The sequence below is a fragment of the Lontra canadensis genome, unplaced genomic scaffold (genome assembly GCF_010015895.1).
Source record: "Lontra canadensis isolate GAN:19392208 unplaced genomic scaffold, GSC_riverotter_1.0 scaffold191, whole genome shotgun sequence".
NCBI lineage: Eukaryota > Metazoa > Chordata > Mammalia > Carnivora > Mustelidae > Lontra > Lontra canadensis.
Window position 1 is genome coordinate 1,039,803 of NW_022631185.1, and position 20,386 is coordinate 1,060,188.

The following is a 20,386-nucleotide window of genomic DNA, read 5'->3' on the forward strand; positions in this document are numbered from 1 at the left end:
TTTGGTACCGAACATGTCTTGCCATTTTCAGTTGGAGCAAGTGTGCAAAGGGAGACTCTGAACCCTGAAATGAAGGGTTGTCTGAACCCAATGATCTCACCTTCTTTTTTTTTTTTAAGATTTTTTTTTAAAGATTTTATTTATTTATTTGACAGAGAAAGATCACAAGTAGACAGAGAGGCAGGCAGAGAGAGAGAGGGAAGCAGGCTCCCTGCCGAGCAGAGAGCCCGATGTGGGACTCGATCCCAGGACCCTGAGATCATGACCTGAGCCGAAGGCAGAGGCTTAACCCACTGAGCCACCCAGGCGCCCTTTTTTTAAGATTTTATTTATTCATTTGATAGAGATCACAAGTAGGCAGAGAGGCAGGCAGAGAGAGGAAGGGAAGCAGGCTCCCTGCTGAGCAGAGAGCCGGATGTGGGGCTCAATCCCAGGACCGTGGGATCATGACCTGAGCGGAAGGCATAGGCCTTAACCCACTGAGCCACCCCATGATCTCACCTTCTCGCCGGGAAGTGATTCTTCTTTCTTCAGGCACTGGTAATACTATTGCTTTAGTACTTGAAATTATCTCAGAATAAACCAGCAGTGAGATACAGACTTCAGCTGTTTAGAGACAGTGGCAGAAATAGTTATGAGGAATCCCATATCCCATCTCCCTACACATCGGTAAAAGCTAAGAAACGGTTATAACCTCTGAGAACTTTGAGAAGAAGGTTCTAAGAAGTCTGGAAAAGATAGACTCAAACAGAGCATGTGACTGCTATACCAATGTGCTTGATCATTCTGAAGATTTTATCTCCAAAATATGGTTTTTTCATTCCTGAAAACATTGAGAAATACTGCTGTCAATCAACCAGGGCACCTGGGTGGCTCAGTGGATGTAGGGTCCAGCTCTGGATTTTGGCTCAAGTCAGTCTGACTTCTGATGCTTGGCATAGAATAAAGCTTTGCATAACTCTCACTTTGTCTCAGTCTCGTTCCTTTGATAACGGACCCCAACACTCTGATGCTTTTTACTAGAAAAGGGGTGGGGGATACAACCAAGGAATCACATTCTTGGCTGACATCCCCTGTTTGTCTTTGATTTGCAATCCACTTAGCATGGACCTACAGACTCCAGTTCTCATATTTATTTTCCTTCCTATTTCTGAGTACATCCCTTATCCATACCCAACCCAGGGATGGTCTGGAAACCAACCTGTTAACAAAAATCCTTCCTCACCAGCCTCTGTCATCTTGCTTCCTGTGCACTAAGTCAATTTTTTTTTTTAAAGTAGGCTCCACACTCAATGTGGGGTTTGAACTCTGAGATCAAGAATCATATGCTCTACCAACTGAACCAGGCAGGTGCTCCCTGCTTAGTCACTATTATTTGAATTAGAATCAGGGGTCATATTAAATATCCCATCCTCATCATGAACTGGAAACATTTCACAAGTATTATACCTGAAAATACTTGAAAGACTCCACAGAACATACTCATGGGAGGTTTTCTTAAAAGCGAAGGATATAACATACCAAGAGAAGGAAATGCAGGGCCATGCTGGGGGTCGAACATCCACGCAGTTTCCCAGATTTTTCTTCACACAGTCTTGTGATTCACTCCCAGATTACACCATAAATATGTGAGTGATGAACACTGGCTTCCAGAGTCAGAAGATTCCAGTAGGAGTTTTTATGCCTCTCTGGTAACACAGTCAAGCCAAACTATCTAACCATTATGCCAGTTGGAAACCATCAGCAACGGAACAGGGACAAGGTGTGGTCGGGAAATTTTTGGATATTAAACAACATGGCCCTTATCTTAGCAGGTGTCTTAGTGGCAAAGACAGATACTCAGAAGTCCCTAGAAATAAAGCTGGAACTTTTTCAGTCCAATTTAAAACTAATTCTTAGATGAAACAAATGCACAATATATCAGAACATGGGGAATTCTGCTAACATAGTAATTACAGGGAAACTTAAAAAATGATGGTATTAGAAAGGAGTTCTCATATAAATAACATAGTCCACCTTAAGCAAATAGGAAAAAGGCAAATTAAATCCTTTAGGCAACCTTATAATACTCCATTTTCTCCTCATGCCTTGGGGGTAGTCCTGCCTCAGTGGCAGCATAAATTGGCAACTCAGGAAAGCTGTTTCTATACGAGTCACCAAGAACATTGAATAAGTTGGGACGCCTGTGTGACTCGGTCAGTTGAGCATCTGCCTTCAGCTCAGGTGGGGATTCCAGGGTCCTAGGATCAAGTCCCTCATCGGTCTCCTGGCTCAGCAGGGAACCTGCCTCTCCCTCTGCCTGCCACTCTCCTTGCTTTGTGCTCTTTCTCTGAAAAATAAATAAATAAAACCTTAAAAAAAAAAAGAATATTGGATAAGTCACAAAAGCCACATCCCTGGAATCCCAGATCTCCCATCTCAATCCACTTTCCTGCCACCACAGCAACAGTTCTGACCTGAGGCATCTATGGCCTAAGGGAATCCACGAAATATTTGGGTTATTTGTCCTGCAAGGGAACTTGGCCAGAGGAGACAGCTCTGGAAGTCCTGAAAATTTCTATATCTTCTCCTGCTCAGCCACAATACAGGAGTACTATGAGCAGGCGCCTGTCGTGGGGAGCCCTCCCAGGGTGCTGCAACCACTCTGACTCCGTGTTAATCGCGCTTTGTTCCTGTGTCCATTATAGCCCCAACCCAGCTCCTGTAGGTCTTCCCACCAGTGACTCCCACCTACTGAATTCTCAACTCAGACTTCTTGCCAGGTACCAGAGGCCAGACTCCTCTTAATAGTGTCTGGGGATATGAAACATTCCATGGGGACAAGAGACCAAACTCACTCTGCTCTCAGATGCACTGGAGGTTGTCACAACCCCCTTCCTACGATTACTTAGGGACTCAGGAATTGAAGGCTGCCATGACAGGTCTCCCAAAGCTCCTAAGGCTTTCCTAGAAGACTTTGGGTGGCAACTCAAATTAGGCCAAACCTGGCGTGACAGCTTTTCTCTGCCATCATCGTGTCCCGAGACATGGAAAACTGGGGCCTCCCATAAACTTTATCCTTTCATGTTGGCAGAACACAGGTGTGTCCTCAACACACTCCACACAATGAGCAGAACCCTCCAGATTAAAAGCAGCTCAAGGGCGGGGGGCGCCTGGACTGCTCAGTCAATTAAGTGTCTGCCTTCGGCTCAGGTCATGATCCCAGGATCCTGGGATCGAGCCCCATGTTGGGCTCCCTGCTCAGCGGAAAGCCTGCTACTCCCTCTCGCTCTGCCCCCCCCACCCCACTCAGACTCTCTCTCTCTAATAAATAAATAAAATCTTGAAAAAAATAAAAATAGCTCAAGAATAAGCCCTTTATTATTGCACTCACACACGAGTGATGTGAGGTATGTGCTTCCAGGGCTGAAGGCCATGAGACTACACACATCCACAGTGAGCATCACACGAGATGAGAAAGTCCATGAGGATAAATCTTTGTAAGCTACCTGGAAAACACATCTTGTGTGCTGATTTTTTCCATGCCTAACCCAGACAAAAGTAAGAAAATAAGCCCCCCCATGGACCATGGAGGCCTATCATGACTCCTTCTAGGGACTGTGGAGACAGCACAGGTCCTCCTGCCTAAGCATGCTGGAGTGACCGACACGCACCGCGGGATTCGGGCAGATGGTAGTAGTGGGATGGCTTTTAGCACTGACAAAGGGCCTTGGCAATTTACAATACGCACACAGGTCCTGATATCACTGATGTACCAGGCATTTACAAGGAGCCTCCAGAGGTTCATACGTGTGAGGTACCACTTCTGAACAATGGTGTCCTCACAAAGCCTACTCTCGCAGCTCCTCTCTGGCGAGAGCTGCTACACTGAACATGGAGATGGCACATTCCCTGTACTGCTGAGGCCTTTGTCTGGTGTGGATTTTCCAGGGCTGGATAAAGTTTGGTCCTTGGTAAAGGCTGTCCTAGCTCTGCTGCCAGGAATTCGCAAATGGATAGTAAGTTGGGATACTGGCTAAAGGATTTCCCGCAACTGCTGTGGTATTAAGGCTTTTCTCCAGTATGAATCTTCTGATGGAGAACAAGTGTGTGTTTGCGGTTAAACTCTTTCCCGCATTTGCTGCACACGTAGGGCCATTCTCCAGTATGAACTTTCCAGTGCCGAATGAGATTTGGCCTTTGGGTAAAGGCTTTCCCACATCTGCTGCACTCATAAGGATTCTCTCCAGAGTGAACCTTCTGGTGCTGAATGAGTTTAGAGATGCAGCTAAAGGCTTTCCCACATCGGCTGCACTCATAATCACTGCTGTGTATTCTCCAGTGTACATTAAGGTGGGAACTTTGGCTAAAGGCCTTCCCACATTTGCTGCACTCATAAGGCCTTTCTCCAGTGTGAGTCCTCTGGTGCAGAACAAGTGTGTGTTTGCGGCTGAACTCTTTCCCACATGTACTGCATACATAAGGCCTTGCCCCTGTGTGCACTTCTTGGTGTCTAATGAGGTTGGACTTACTACTAAAGAATTTTCCACAATTACTGCACTGGTCGAGTCTTTCACCAGTGTGAACTCGCCTGTGTTCAATCAGGCCAGAGACTTGTCTAAAGAATTTCCCACATTCACTGCACTCATAAGGCCTTTCTCCAGTGTGTATGGTCTCATGTTTAAAAAGGTCACAGCTTTGGCTAAAGAATTTCCCACATTTGCTGCACTCATAAGGTCTTTCTCCAGTATGGATTCTCTGGTGCCGAGTAAGCGTGTCTTTGCGGGTGAACAATTTCCCACATTCGAAGCACCTGTGATGCTGCTGTCCAGGGTGAAGGGCTCCCCCAGGCCTCGTCCTCTTGTGGGGCCTCATCCTAATATGGGAGACCTGGTGCTGAAGAAGGTCTGAAGTGGCTGGAAAGTCCCTTCTATCCTCACTGTGTGTACAGGTCTTCTCTGGCACATAGAATCCACAGCTTTTCGCAGAGCCACAGTCCTCATCTCTTCTGAAGGGTTTCTCTGCAGTGTGGTGCTGATGGACGTTTGCCTTGAGCCCAGGAGGCTTCCAACAGGCCCCACCACTATGTGGTTCCAGCCTGGCTTCCTCCCCCTGGTATTCAGTCGGGTATAAGATTTCTTTCAATATTGAGCCAGATACATCCCAGGGATGGAGCTTCAGACCTGCCACTGGAGTCCTGACCGGTGACACTCCTTCTAAAGAAACACTCTGCTCAGGGGACATGGCCTCATCCTCCACCGCAGACCAACCACCTGGAAGCAGAGAAGTACTGTATGTCACATGGTACATGCATGTCACACTTACTGGGAGGGGCGACCCCATTGTTAAGATGTATGCGACACACCCAGGAGTACCTCAGTGGGGCCGTTTATAGGACAAGAAAGGTGGGGAAGGTTGAGGAAGGGGTTGCAATGCAGAACTGAGACTCCAAAGGTCAATGAATGAAGGGAGCCTTCTGAGGACAAGGATATGTGGACAGAGAACAGCAAGTGGCTTCAGTAGGTCTCTGGCTGTGGAGATGGGAGAGTGCTATGCAGAAGGGCACGCACTAGCCTAGGAAGACCCACTAACAAGTGTGTAGCTGGGACTCAAGGGTTATTTATTTATTTATTTTTCTTTATTTTTTATTTTTTTTATTTAAAGATTTTTATTTATTTATTTGACAGACAGATCACAAGTAGGCAGAGAGGCAGCAGAGAGAGAGAGAGAGAGAGAGAGAGGAGGAGGCAGGCTCCCTGCTGGGCAGAGAGCCCAATGCGGGGCTCGATCCCAGGACCCTGGGATCATGACCGGAGCTGAAGGCAGGGGCTTTAACCACTGAGCAACCCAGGCGCCCCTCAAGGGTCATTTAAGGGGGTGTGCACATCTCATGACACGTTAAATGTAGGCCAATGTTGCAGAACACTGCAGACCCGGGGTGGGTGGGGGTGGCCTGGATGCCGGGCAGATAGAACACGGCAGGGGCCTAGAAGCAGACAGGAGATAAGCTGCAGTATCAAGAATGGGGAAGGATGGGTAGAAATACAGTGTAGCCAGCAGCCTTGAAGCCAAACACTGGTATGAAAAGTTAGTACTGCTAGTTTTGAATCCAACCTTGATATCATGCCCTTCCCTCGCATCCACTCACCAGGTCCAGGTCCCTTCCGAGTCTTCCTTTCTGTGGCTGGAGCCATATCCACTTGGTCAGCTATCTGGGGATCTGCCCTCTGCTCCACTGGGGTGACTAAGTGCGATCTGGAGGATGTAATTCCTAAGAGAGACAAATGACAGGTGAGCAGCCACTACTGGCCAGAGCAAGGCATCCTATGAGACTCCGTAAGTTAAAAAAAATTATTACCAAAACAAAACAAAAAAACACAACCTTGGCAGTGGGGTGGGGGAGGGCGCCCGGGTGGCTCAGTTGGTTGAATGTCTGACTCGGTTTCAGCTCAGGTCATTATCTTGGGGTCGTGGTATCAAGCCCCACGTTGGGCTTTGCACTCAGCATGGAATCTGCTTGGGAGTCTCTCCCTTTCCTTCTGCCCCTTGCCCCACTAATGCTCTCTCTGTCTGTCTAAAATGAATAAATAAAATCTTTACAAAATTTTTTTTTAAACCTTGAAGGAAGGTTTTGGAGGAACTGCACAAAGATACCCGTAAGTAGTGACTTCGTGAGTACCTGTAACTCCTGGTACAATTAAGCTCCAGAAAATGTCCCCTAGAGAAAGGGAGCAGAACCTTAGGCATAGCAGTGCCATCATTCTGGACAGATTCACCAGGCCCCCAAAAGGAGCACGACTATGGGATCCACTGGGCAAACCACACCTCATGCCTCTCAACCCTTCACTGCAAGGCTTCAGGACTGGCTCGTTAGGAGATGAGAACACTCCATACAGCGCAAACCGGGCACCCACAGCCACTACTCCAGGAAACCTGGCAAGGAAGCAGCGCCTATGACCTGCCCATGGGAAGGACAGAGCAGACCCTGGAGAAAAAGAAAAAGCAGATGGGACTGGCATGCAGACCTTACACAGTGAGACTAAAAGTGCAAAGTTCTCCAGCATCACATCCTGATATAAAAGTCTCTGAGAGGGGCGCCTGGGTGGCTCAGTGGGTTAAGCCGCTGTTTTCGGCTCAGGTCATGATCTCAGGGTCCTGGGATCGAGTCCCGCATCGGGCTCTCTGCTCAGCAGGGAGCCTGCTTCCCTCTCTCTCTCTCTGCCTGCCTCTCTGTCTACTTGTGATCTCTCTCTGTCAAATAAATAAATAAAATCTTAAAAAAAAAATAAAATAAAAAAAAATAAAAGTCTCTGAGAATCATCAAGGAGCATCCATTCTTCCCGGGAGAAGGACACAAAAATGTCCTCAGAGATCACACAGACCTGCAATGACATGGCCAGCACGGTCCAGGAAGTCTCTTGACTGAGTATCCCCACTCTGTCTACCCACAACAACGTCATGCTCACCCTCTTCCCCACGTGCTAGCCAATCCCCCGGGGGGACCCTAAATCATGCCAGGACATAAGCCCGGCTCCCTGTTCTCACAGAAGCCCCTGGGAACGGGGCTACAGGACCATCAGTTCCCACTCACTCCTATTGTGCACATCACTTCTCAGACTACACCTCTCACGCAGCTTCTGTTACCCACCACGACTCTTCTCCCCCATACCACAGACAGCACACCAGACTCCTCACATGTCACTCTGCACACAGCGTGGAGAGAATGCTTGGCAATACCAAGCATTTAACTGGGATCCCATCCTGCCCCAAACCTCCAGTGGTCCCAACTGCCAAAGGAAAGCCCCCAGTCCTGCTTGAAGACCTCCCGATCTGGACCTTCTCTTCAGTCTCAGGCACCCAGGACTACACACATATTTCAGGTACCCTCAGCCTTCTTCCAGTTCTCCACTGCACACTCATAGTTTCCTGTAGCTGCTGTGACAAATCATTACCAGCTCTGCAGCGTACATGAACAAAAATTTTTCTTCTTACAGTTGTAAAGATTATAAATCCAAAATGGGATTCACCAGGATAAGATCAAGATGTCATCAGGATCGTGTTCCTTCTGGCAGTTCTACAAAAAAAATCTTTCTTTATCTTTCCCGATTTCTCAAGACCTTTTGCATTCCTTGACTCCCTGCCCCTTCTTCAACTTCAAAGCCAGCAATTATTATCACTCTGACCTGTTTACTTCCTGAAATCTTCTCTGACTCTATCCTCCTGCAAATACACTGGGCCCAGTGGTAATCTCTTCATGTTGTTAATATACTTAATTTAATCACACACGTAAAATCCCTTTTGCCACATGAGGTAACACAGCCAGAGGTTCAAGGGATTAGACCATGGATGGCCGGGGCGCCTGGGTGGCTCAGTGGGTTAAAGCCTCTACCTTCTGCCCAGGTCATGATATCAGGGTCCTAGGATCGAGTCCCGCATCTGGCTCTCTCTGCTCAGTGGAGAGCCTGCTTCCCCCCTCCCTCTGTCGACTCTCTGCCTACTTGTGATCTTTCTCTGCTGAATACATAAATAAAATCTTTAAAAAAATGTAAACTAATGTTAAAAAAAAAAAAGAACATGGATGGTGTGGGAAGCCATTATTTTATCTATTATACACATGCTGTGCCCTCACAGTCTGAACTTCCTATCCCCACCTAATCCTTTGAACATCCATTTGACAACTGATGTCGCCCGTTCGGTTGCCCGCCGCGGCATGTTCACAACTATGAGTCTTCTCTTCCTCCCCGCTACCTCCCACAACGCACTTTGGTAAACAAAACAGGCCCGAGTAAAGTAACAGAAAACAACCTGTTCTGCCCCCTTCGTAGCAATCACTCTGACACAGCTCATCAATACTCATTAGAACTACAGGCCCAGTCTCCTTGGATCTCCTGCGGTGTGATCACATATAAATATAGCATTCTTCCAGTTATAAAATAAGCCATGGGGTGAAAAGTATAAGAAATAGTCAATAATATTGTAATAATTTTGTACAGTGACTACACTTATCTTGCTGAGCATTCATAACATATTTAACTATTAAATCACTACTGTGAAAATTAACAAGGGAAACCTCACTAAAATGGACTTGGGAGGTGTGGGAAGGGGGCCTTTCAGATGCCTGACCACTCAGCCGCATCTGCAAACACAAGAGGAGACAGACCTCGCACATGGAAACCGCTATCCTATCCCATAAGGGGGAAAGCCTTTCCTCAACCTCGTCCCAACAGCCCAGCCAATGAGAGAGGATCACAGTTCTCAGCCCAACCAACGTGAGAGGATCACACTCTCAGCCCAGCCAATGAGAGAGGAGCACAGCTCTCAGCCCAGCCAATGGGAAGCAACTATCCTTCAAACTCCCAGATTATTTCAGCGGCCTTTTTGTAAGAACCTTCCCAGCTTCCCCCTTTCCCCTAAGAAGCGGATTGCTCTCCTCTGTTTGGGAGACTTGCAGATGGTTTTGTCATAGTGTGCCTGACCGGCAGTTCTCCTGCCAGTCCCAAATAAACCCATCTCCTGCTGACAAAATAACTGGCAGTTTTATTTTTACGGTTAACACTATACTGTACACCTGAAACTAATACGTCAACTGTACTTCGACTAAGATTAAAATAAATAAAAATAAAGTTTAAAAAAAACCGGACAAGTACAAACATAACACACACCTCTGCAACAACCGGCAGAAGCCAAACCACAACCACTGCAGCGACTGACCCGGAGCGACAAGAGCCAGTAGAAAGCGCCATCTTCCCGAACTTCTGTGCCCGCTTCTCATCTGGGCCAGTCAGCTTTCCCACCGCCTTGCCTGCCTCTAAGTCTCAGCCAAAGTGCTGGTACCAGCAAGGTCTGAATCAATAGCCTTTGCTTGTTCCCCACTGGGTGGGCTTCTTTTATTTCCACCCCCGCCGCCACCAGCACCCCAGCCCTCCACCATCTTCCGCAGTCTGCAGCAGGGGAGCCTGCTGAGCCTGCTCCAAGCTCCGCATGGCTCCCGCCGCCCTCAGAACAGAGGCTGAGCTCACCCTTTTGGCTTCGATCCTGGCCCTCTGCTGTCTCCACCCGAAAGGAATGATACCTGTGGTGTGTTGAACACAGCTCAGCCTCACCTCCAAGCGCCTCGACCTGCCTACGATGGGTTTATCTCTCTGGGTCCTGCTGGGGAATCTCTCCACGTAACTGCTTGTTTGGATTGAGTCCATGTCCTCAGGGCCCACAGACTTAATTCCGTGGACGGAATGAAGGAAGACGAATCCCATCTGAAGGAAGGTGAGCACACAGCCATGAGCTCAGTCCTTCCTGGAGCCTGTGGATAAAACAGGGGCAGCAGCACAATGGCTGGAGATGGAGATGCTAGTGCTCCCCTTGGTCACTCTACACCCCTAGAAACCAACATACCACATGGGGCTCTAATAATCTTACAGCACAGGGGCAAGAAAAGCGGTAGCCAGAATAGCCACCATGATGGCTGCCATTTGGGCTTGGACCTTGTCGTGGTGTCCAAGGTGTGTGAAGACCTCCACTTGTAGTGCAAGTGAACTGTGGGCTCTGTCTTCCTTGTCTCTTTCATTGTCTCCTCTGGGATGGGGGTGGGGCTCTGGAGTTTTGTGATTCTCCTCTGGAACCAGGTCACACTCACTGGCTTCACCCTGATGTTCTGAGGCAAGTTTGCCACCTCCTTCCCTGTCTTTCTGAATGCCATCAGTGGTCTTCACATCACAGCATTCCCCCATCCCTGGGCCCAACCCAGGAAACTTCAGGACCCCCTCCTAAATCTGAGGACATTAGGCTCTACAAGAAAGTGTGCTCAAGACAGGACTTTTCCAGCATGTGACCTCTGGTGGGGGCTGGGGTGGGACAATGACCTTGACACTGCTGCCTCTTAACCACTAACCTTTGTGTGCTTAGCCAGCATCAGCCCAGTGGCCTTATGCAGCTGACTTGTAGGGCCACGGCCAGGAAGGGTGCCTCTGTGCCACCAGCTGCACAGGCTTAGCCAAGTTACTAGGATGTTGATTTTAGAAGAAGCAACACATTTTAAAATCCTTTTTTTGAATCCTTCTTCCCAGGATGGGAAAAGATGAAAGCAGCTTGGATAACTGTGCCCAGGCTGGCAGCACAACTAAGTGCAGTTCGCACCTGTTTTACTGACTGTGTGTCTGGATAGAGGCTTTAGAGTCCCCCGGGTCTCCTGGGGTTGCCCGAAGGGGATCATTCTCGCAGCTAAGCATATTCAATCAGTGCCCATGACTTTCCTCCACAGCTCAAAGGGCCTCTGTGCACCTTTCTGTGCTATAGCTTTGGTCATGTTAGAGAGGCAGAATTTAGGATTCCCTTGATTTCCTGCACAAGGTTTCACACCATTTGACTTAATCTGAACCCTGCCCTCTGGTTGGGGGGGGCCTCCATGATCTCTGACTAACCATAGTTTCTTAGCAGTCAGCTGTCCCCTCTGCCTGTGGGAAGCCTGCCTTAACTCTCTGAGCAAGTCTCCCAGGTTGGCCCACCTGCCTCCCAATACACAGTCCTCTCTGAAAACAAACCAACAAAACAAAACAACAGAGCCACCACGAAGATGACTCCAGAAGTTCTGCTGTGACTGAAGCACAGACAGAAAAAGACCCCTTCTCCTGGGCCATCACTGGCAGGAAGTTGCTACCTCACAAAGCAGAGCCTTCTGGGTATTGTAGTAACCACCACTCAGGAAGAAAGCCAGGGTCATCAGCAGATGGAAGTTGAAGGTACCATTTACTGAAAGCCTAAGGTATGCTGAGCCTGCCAGTTGCTCCCAAGCCATATTTTGTACTCCACACCTCCTTTTCAAGTCTCCAGCAGGTGGACCATGTCCTAAGCCATGAATGAACTGTCTCTGGCTATATCCCAGCCTCACCCCTCCTAATCTTTTTTAAATATTTATTTGAGAAAGAGAAAAAAGAGAGAGAGAGAATCTACAAGTAGATTGCCCACTGAGCGTGGAGCCCAACCTGGAGCTCAATCCCAGGACACTGAGATCATGACCTGAGCGAAAACCAAGAGTCAGACACTTACCCGACTGAGCCACCCAGGTGCGCCTCACCCCTCCTAATTTGAGACATGAGGTAAACAGTTTCACCTCGTGATACAAAATAAAAAATGAAGACAAAACTTCCCTGGCAGACCTCTGTGATGACATTTACATGTTCCTCACACGTAATGCTACATTCTTTAAAATGACAAGAAAAAATAGTACCTACATCTCAGTGATGTTATATATAAACGAACCTCATCACCACAAAACAGGGCTCTCATGCACCCGTGTGGTGGAAATGAATCCAGATTGCCTACCTGCAGAGTTAAAGACAGTATCTATCAAAACTCATACCCATACCCAGACTAACAAGTAGCCTTAACAGGAATGGTTAAAAATCTTACAGGATGGCATAGTGTGTACAATCTGTGACATTTAAAATTACTCCAGGAGAAAAGTTATCAAACATACAGAATGCTGTTATACATTTTGAGTAGCCCGCTGCACAAAGGTTATGTTTTTCTAAGCAAGGTAATTCAACATTTACAATTTAAGAAATATTTTTTCCTTTGGAATAAATGGTAGCTAAAGGAGGATGTCATTTCAAATTTTGTAGCACACTTCTATATCTTATGTTCAAATTCAGAAATGTTGAACTTGAATTATAACCAATCACATGGTGTTTGGGTTCAAATTGGCAATGGAATCTGGCAGATGGCATCTGACTTCAGGGCCTGAGCTCTAGAGGGAAGCTAACTGGGTTTGCAGCAAGTAATCCCATTACTGACTATGGTTCCTTGGACAGGAAGCCTCACCTCTCTAAGCCTCCATCTCCTCATCGCTGACATGGGGGAAACAATAGCATCTAAAACACAGGGTGGTTGGAGTTCTTGCCTGGGGAACTACATGCTATCTTCTGGTCATTCTCCCAACACCACTTGAAACCCTTCACATTGGAAGAAAGTAACTCCTGACCACCCACACCCTCTTAATCTGCACTAATGATTCAGAAGGTTCTGGGCGCTCGTCTCCGGGGGGAACCAGAAACTCACTCCCCAAACCTCTCCAACTGTCCTGAGGTAAACTGGGCCTCAGGTGGTCTCTAGTCAATGGATGCTCAGACTGAATTCCTGACCCACACTCACCAGGTTCCACGTCGAAGAGGTCCATATCCTTTAATACTGAAGACCCAAGGGAGTACTGTACACTTCCAGGGAGAAAAAGTGAAACCACCAAATTCTATGGAAAATACCACACCATTTATTTAGGACACCTTTAATTTCTCTCAGCAGAAGTGTTTGTAAGTTTCAACAATGAAGTTTTCAGTAATATCCAGACAACAACTTTGTAGTTTTCAATAAAGTATTTGGAAATGAATGTTAATGTTAATGAAAGAAATTAAACATATTTCATATTCATTCCAAAGAATTTTATTATTTGATGGTACAGAATTGTTCTGTAAAAATTTTATCATTCAATTGTGTTCTACACATTGTTAACCACTAGACTACAGTTCACTCACATCTGTATCTGCCTCCTACATGTGTACTTACACATTTATGTAAAGGGAGAGAACCTACACATAGCACTGTTATTCACTTATGCTAGTTATTTTTCTGCACAAATTGATTTTTCTTAAGGTGCTAATATGTTAGATAACATTCTTTGTCATCTAAAATTAAAGCAACCTGGCATGACTGGAATACATCTCTCTTGGTTATAGTGTACAGTACATTTATACACTGCTGAATGTTATTAATACAGTCTTAGTGCTATTTCTGTCTATATTTGTGAGGTTAGTTCTAGCAGAAATTTCAGATGAATTAGAACTGTCTTTACATTCTACTATGTGTTCGATGAATTCCTAAATTTAAACGTGTATATATTTTCATAGGTCTGATAGCCACTTGGGTTCCCCCTTCCATTGACCACTCATATTTTGTCCATTTAGACAAGTCTTATTTCTTGCTCTGATTAATACGATTTCTCTGTATGAACTATGTGTTGATCCCTTCACAATGTTAGACATTGGCGATACCTTCTCTCACCTTTTTTCTAAATTACAGTATAATTAACAAAGTGTTATATTAGTTTCACATGGGCAATATAGTGATCACCAATTCTACACATTACTCAGTGAACATCCTAAGGGTACTCTTAATTCGCTTCAGCTTTTCCACCCATCCCCCCACCCACCTCCCATCTGGTAACCACATTTGTTCTCGACATTTAAGGGTCTTGTTTTCGGTTTCATTTTTTCTCATTTGTCTGTTTTTTTTTTTCCCTTAAATTCCACATACAGGGGCACCTGGGTGGCTCAGTGGGTTAAGCCTCTGCCTTCAGCTCGAGTCATGATCTTAGGGACCTGGGATCGAGCCCCACATCGGGCTCTAGCCCCACATCGGGCTCTTTGCTCAGTGGGGAGCCTGCTTCCTCCTCTCTCTCTGCCTGCCTCTCTGCCTACTTGTGATCTGTCGAATAAATAAATAAAATCTTTTTTAAAAATTCTACATATGGGGGCGCCTGGGTGGCTCAGTGGGTTAAAGCTTCTGCCTTCGGCTCAGGTCTTGATCCCAGCATCCTGGGATCGAGCCCCGCATCAGGCTCTCTGCTCGGCGGGGAGCCTGTTTCCCTCCCCCTCTCTCTGCCTGCCTCTCTGCCTACTTGTGATCTTCTGTCTGTCAAATAAATAAATAAAATATATTTTTAAAAAATTCTACATATGACTGCAATTATATGGTATTTGTTTCTCTGATCAGTATCACTTAGCAGTGGACCCAACCACATTATCCCATGTGGCAAAGTTTCATTCTTTTTTATAGCTGAATAATGTATCCTTTGGGGATATATATATCACCTTCCAGCTTGCATTCCCACCAACAGTGCGGAAGGGATCCTTTTCTTCCTCAGCCTTACCAACAGCTGTTGTGTTTTTGAATTTGGCCATTCTGACAGGTGTGAGAGCTCACTGTGGTTTTGATTTTCATTTCCCTGATGATTAGTGATTTTGAGATGGGTCTGTTGGCCATTTGGATGTCTTTGGAGAAATGTCTGTTCATGTCTTCCGCCCATTTTTTAACTAAATTATTTGGGTTTTGGTGTTGAGTTGTGTAAGTTCTTTATATATTTTAGATATTAACCCTTTACTGGACATATCATTTTAAAATATTTTCTTCCATTCAGTAGGTGGTCTTTTTGCTTGGTTGATTGTTTTCTTCGCTCTGCAAAGACTTTTTATTTGGATGTAGTCCCAATATTTTATTTTTGTTTGTTTCCCTTGCATTAGGAGACAGATCTAGAAAAATGTTGCCATGGTCGGTCAGAGAAATTACTACCTGCATTCTCTTCCAGGATTTTTATGGTTTTAGGTCTTCCATTTAGGTCTTTCATCCATTTTGAGTTTATTTTTGTGTATGGTGTAAGAATCAGTTACAAATGATCCAGTTTCATTGTTTTCCATACAGCTGTCCAGTTTTCCCAACATCATTTATTGAAGAGACTCGCTTTGGGTATTTGTGCTTCCTTTGCTGAAGGCTAATTGACCATATAATGGTGGGTTTATTTCTGAGCTCTCTGTTCTGTTCTAATGACCTATGTGTCTATTTTTCTGCCAGTACCGTAACGTTTTGATTACTAGAGCTTTGTAATAGATCTTGAAATCTGGGATTGTGATACCTCTAGTTTTTTTCTTCAAGATTGCTTTGGCTACTCGGGTCTTTTGTAGTTCCACACAAATTTTAGGATTATTTGTTCTAGTTCTGTAAAAATGCTGTTTGTATTTTAATAGGGATTGCATTAAATGTGTAGATTGCTTTAGGCAATAGGGACATTTTAACAATATTTGCTCTCCCAATTCATGAGCACAGAGTATCTATTTGTTTTGTCATCTTCACTTTCTTTCATCAGTGTTTTATACTTTTCATAGTGCAGGTCTTTTACCTCGTTGGTTAAGTATATCCCTAGAAATTTTGTTATTTTTGGTGCAATTATAATTAGGATTGTTTTCTTAATTTCTCTTTATGCCACTTCATTATTAGTGTATAAAAGTGTAATGGATATGTATCCTGTGACCTTACTGAATTCATTTATCAATTCTAGCAGTTCTTTGGAGGAGTCTTTTGGGTTTTCTATATAAAGTGTCATATCCTCTGCAAATAGTGAAAGTTTTACTTCTTCCTTAAATAATTTGGCTGCCTTTTATTTTTGTTGTCTGATTGCTTTTTTTAGGACTTCCAGTACAATGTTGAATAAAAGTGGTGACACTGGACATCCCTGTCTTGCTCCTGATCTTAGGGGGCAAGCTCCCAGTTTTTCACCACTGAGTATTAGCTGTGGGTTTTCCATATATGGCCTTTTATCATGTTGAGGTATATTTCCTCTAAAACTACTCTGTTGAGGATTTTTATCAAGAGTGGATGTTTATTTTGTCAAGTACTTTTTCTACATCTATTCAAAGGATTGTGTGGTTTTTATCCTATTTCTTGTTGATATGATGTATCACACTGATTGATTTGTGAATAAAGAACCCCCTTGCATCCCAGAAATACATTCCATTTGATCACAGTGAATGATACTTTTAATGTTTGGTTGGATTCAGTTTGCTAGCATTTTCTTGAGAATTTTTGCATCTATGTTCAGAAATATTGGCCTGTAGTTCTCTTTTTCTGTAGTGCCTTTATCTGGACTGAGTATCAGAGTAATACCAGCCTTGTAAAATGAATGTGGAAGCTTTCCTTTCTCTCCTATTTTTTTTAATAGTTTAAGAAGAGTAAGTATTAACTCTTCTTTCAGTGTTCGGTGAACTCACCTGAGAAGCCATCTGGCCCTAGACTTATGTTTGTTGAGAGGTGTTTTTTTTTTTTTTTCTTTTTAAAGATTTTATTTGACAGAGAAAGAGCACAAGCAGGGGGAGCAGCTGGCAGAGGAAGAGGGAGAAGCAGGCTTCCCAGCTGAGCAAGGAACTTGACATGGGGACTGATACTGGGACCTGGGAACATGACCAGAGCCACCCAGGTGCCCCATTGCGAGATTTTTGATTACTGATTCCATTTCATTGCTGGTAATCAGTGTGTTCAAATTTCCTATTTCTTCCTGATTCAGTTTTGGGAGGTTATATGGTTCTAGTAATTTATCCATTTCCTCTAGATTGTCCAATTTATTGACATATGTTTCATAATATTCCTATAATCCTTTGTATTTCTGTGGTGTTGGTTTTTATTTCTCCTTTTCCAATTTTGATTCTGTTTGAGTCCTCTTTTTTTTTTTTTTAAAGATTTTATTTATTTATTAGTTAGAGAGAGAGAGAGCATGAGCACAGGCAGACAGAGTGGTAGGCAGAGGCAGAGGGAGAAGCAGGCTCCCCGCTGAGCAAGGAGCCCGATGTGGGACTCGATCCCAGGACGCTGGGATCATGACCTGAGCCGAAGGCAGCCGCTTAACCAACTGAGCCACCCAGGCGTCCCTTGAGTCCTCTTTTTAATTTAATTTTATTTTTGATGAGTGTGGCTAAAGGTTTATCAATTCTATTCATCTTTTCAAAGAAGTAGCTCCTGGTTTCATTGATTGTTGTTTTTAATTTCTATTGTATTCCTGCTCTAATTTTTATCATTTCTTTCTTTCTACTGGTTTGGGGTTCCTTTTGCTCTTTTTCTACCTCCTTTAGGTGTTAAGGTTAGGTTTGAGATTTTTCATGCTGCTTGAGGTAGACCTGTATTGCTATAAAATTCCCAATTAGGACAGCTTTTGCCACATCTCAAAGATCTGAGACTGCTGTGTTTTCATTTTCATTTGTCTCCATGTATTTTGTTATTTCTTCTTTGACTTCTTGATTGACTGATTCATTGTTTAGTAGGATGTTATTTAACCTCCATGTATTCATGTTCTTTTTTTAAAAAGATTTTATTTATTCGTCTGAGAGAGACAGAGAGTGCACAAGCAGGGGGGGAAGCAGAGGGAGAGGGAGAAGCCGACTCCCTGCTGAGCTGGGAGCCCATCATGCGGCTCCATCCCAGGATCTTGAGATCATGACCTGAGCTGAAGGCAGATGCTCAACCATCTGAGCTACCCATTTGTGGCTTTACAGACTTTTTCTGTATTTGTGTTCCTGTATTTGCCTTCTTTACAGGTTCTTTCTTGTGGTTTATTTCTAGTTTAATAGCATTGTGGTCAGAAAAGATGCATGGTATGACTTTAATCTTTTGGAATTTGTTGAGACTTGTTTGGTGGCCTAGCTCGATCTATTCTGGGTAACATTCCACATGCAATTGAGAAGAATGTATATTCTGTTGTTTCAGGATGAAATGTTCTGAATATATGTTAGTTACATCTGGTCCAAAGTATCATTCAATGTCCCTGTTTCCTTGACTTTGTTCAGATGATCTGTCCACTGATGTAATTAGGGTGTTAAAGTCCCCTACTGTTATTGTATTACGATTAGTTACTCCTTTACGTTTAACTGCTTTATGTATTTGGGTGTTCACATGTTGGGTTCATAGATAATTAAAATTACTATATCTTGTTGTTGGATTGTTCTAATTATACAGTGCCCTGCTTTGTCTCATTACAGTCTTTTTTTTTTTTAAAGATTTTATTTATTTATTTGACAGACGGAGATCTCAAGTAGGCAGAGAAGCAGGCAGAGAGAGTGGAGGTAGCAGGATCCCTGTGGAGCAGAGAGCCCAATGCAGGACTCAATCCTAGGACCCTGGGATCATGACCTGAGCCGAAGGCAGAGGCTTTAACCCATTGAGCCACCCAGGCGCCCCACAGTCTTTGTTTTAAAGCCTAATTTTTCTGACCTAAGTATTGGTACCTTAGCTTTCTTTTCATTTCCATTTCCATGATGAATGCCTTCCCGTCCCTTCCCTTTCAACCTGCATGTATTTGGGGTCATAACTGAGCCTCTTGCAGGCAGTGTATACATGGGTCTTACTTTTTTTTACCCAATCCATCACCTTATTTCTTTTGATTGAAGCATTTGGTCCATTTACATTCACAATAATTGTTGATAGTTACTGCCATTTTGTTACTTATTTTGTAATTATTTTTGCAGTCCTTCTCTGTTCCTTTCTTCCCTTGCTTTCCACTCTCATTGTTTTCTGGCTTTTAGTGATACACTCAGATTTGTCTTCCCTCCCTTTTTTGCATATCTATTACTGGTTTTTGATTTGTGGTTTCCATTAGGTTTGTATATAATATTTTATCCATATAACACTCTATATTAAGCTGATAGTCACAAGTCTGAACCCATTCTCTTTTTTTAAAGATTTATTTATTTATTTGACAGAGAGAGAGAGCAAGCTAGAGAGGAAACAAAAGCAGGGGGAGTCGAAGAGGGAGAAGCTGGCTTCCCACAGAGCAAGGAGCCTGATGTGGGGCTTGATCCCAGAACCCTGGGATCATGACCTGAGCCAAGGGCAGATGCTTAACAACTGAGCCACCCAGGCGTCCCTTCCTCCACCCCACATTTTAAGTCTATGGTGCTGTACTTTGTATCCTATTGTGAATCTCTTTACTGATTTTTATAGCTATATTTAATTGTACTGCTGTTGATCTTCCTACTTTTCTTATTCCTGTTTATAGTTTTTCCTTTCCACTTAGAGTTCCCTTCACCATTTCTTCTAGGGCTGATTTACTGCTCGTGTATTCCTTATGAAGAAAAGTTTCTGTCGTGCCCTGCAGCGCGATGTCACCTTTTCACCAGAACCTGGTGCTTCAGTAGCGTCTCCTACGTGTGTTATGTGCGCCCTACTGCTGTGGCTGAGCCACTTCTGCCTTCAGTTCAGCCGCCTGCAACGGCTCTCTCCCCGTTGCAGGCAGGGTTTGGTCCCTGTACTGTTAAATGGGCAGCGTAGGGCCACCCTGGGTTTGAGTTCAGTCGGACCAGGCATCTGAGTCAGACTCAGGCACTGAACAGCAAGACATTCTGTGTTGTCCTGAGAGGCTTTCACCGGTGGGTGTAGCCTGCAAGCAGCCCAAATGCCTGCCCCCAACCCTGTGATGGGGCCGCAGTCAAACTCTTGTGTGTGCTTATCTTCCCTCCTCCCCAGGACAGAAGTCACTTTGCAGTGGTGCTGGCCCCTGTCCGGACCACCTGCACGCTGCCACTTTTGAGGCGCCGCTTCTGTTAGAGTCCCGCAGAAAGCATGTTGGAGGGGAAGGGATGGGACTGCTGGAGAATGCAAGCATGTTAGCAAGGTCTGTGCTGTTGTGGGAGAGGACCCAAAGTCACTTTGGAGAACTGCAGAGCGGGGTCCACAGGAGAACCTGGCACACATGGTACTAGCAGGGTTTTCACTGGTCTGCTGTGGCAGGGGACCTGCAGCCACTTTGGATGGACTCCAGTAAGGCTGGATTACAGAGGGTGGCGCATGCCAATGCCAAGTGAGGTGAAGAGGGTTCATTCTG

At 44.9% G+C, this 20,386-nt stretch overlaps 1 protein-coding gene across 6 annotated transcripts in view; it reads right to left on the bottom strand.

The window, feature by feature from the left end:
- ZNF671 (zinc finger protein 671) overlaps positions 1-20,386 on the bottom strand; it is a 175,296-nt gene that overhangs the window by 148,835 nt on the left and 6,075 nt on the right. For 2 of the 6 annotated variants that reach the window (XM_032847686.1, XM_032847687.1), the window contains 3 exons: positions 13,126-13,219; positions 6,128-6,250; positions 3,783-5,252 (listed from right to left, as the gene is read on the bottom strand). The exons of 2 other annotated variants lie outside the window; for them this stretch is intronic. In XM_032847686.1, coding sequence (XP_032703577.1) covers positions 4,045-5,252; positions 6,128-6,250; positions 13,126-13,219 — 1,425 coding nt within the window. In that variant the 3' untranslated portion in view covers positions 3,783-4,044. Of the gene's footprint in view, positions 1-3,782; positions 5,253-6,127; positions 6,251-7,009; positions 7,033-13,125; positions 13,220-20,386 lie in introns of those variants that run through there. 2 more of the 6 variants (XM_032847689.1, XM_032847688.1) reach the window with 2 other exon arrangements.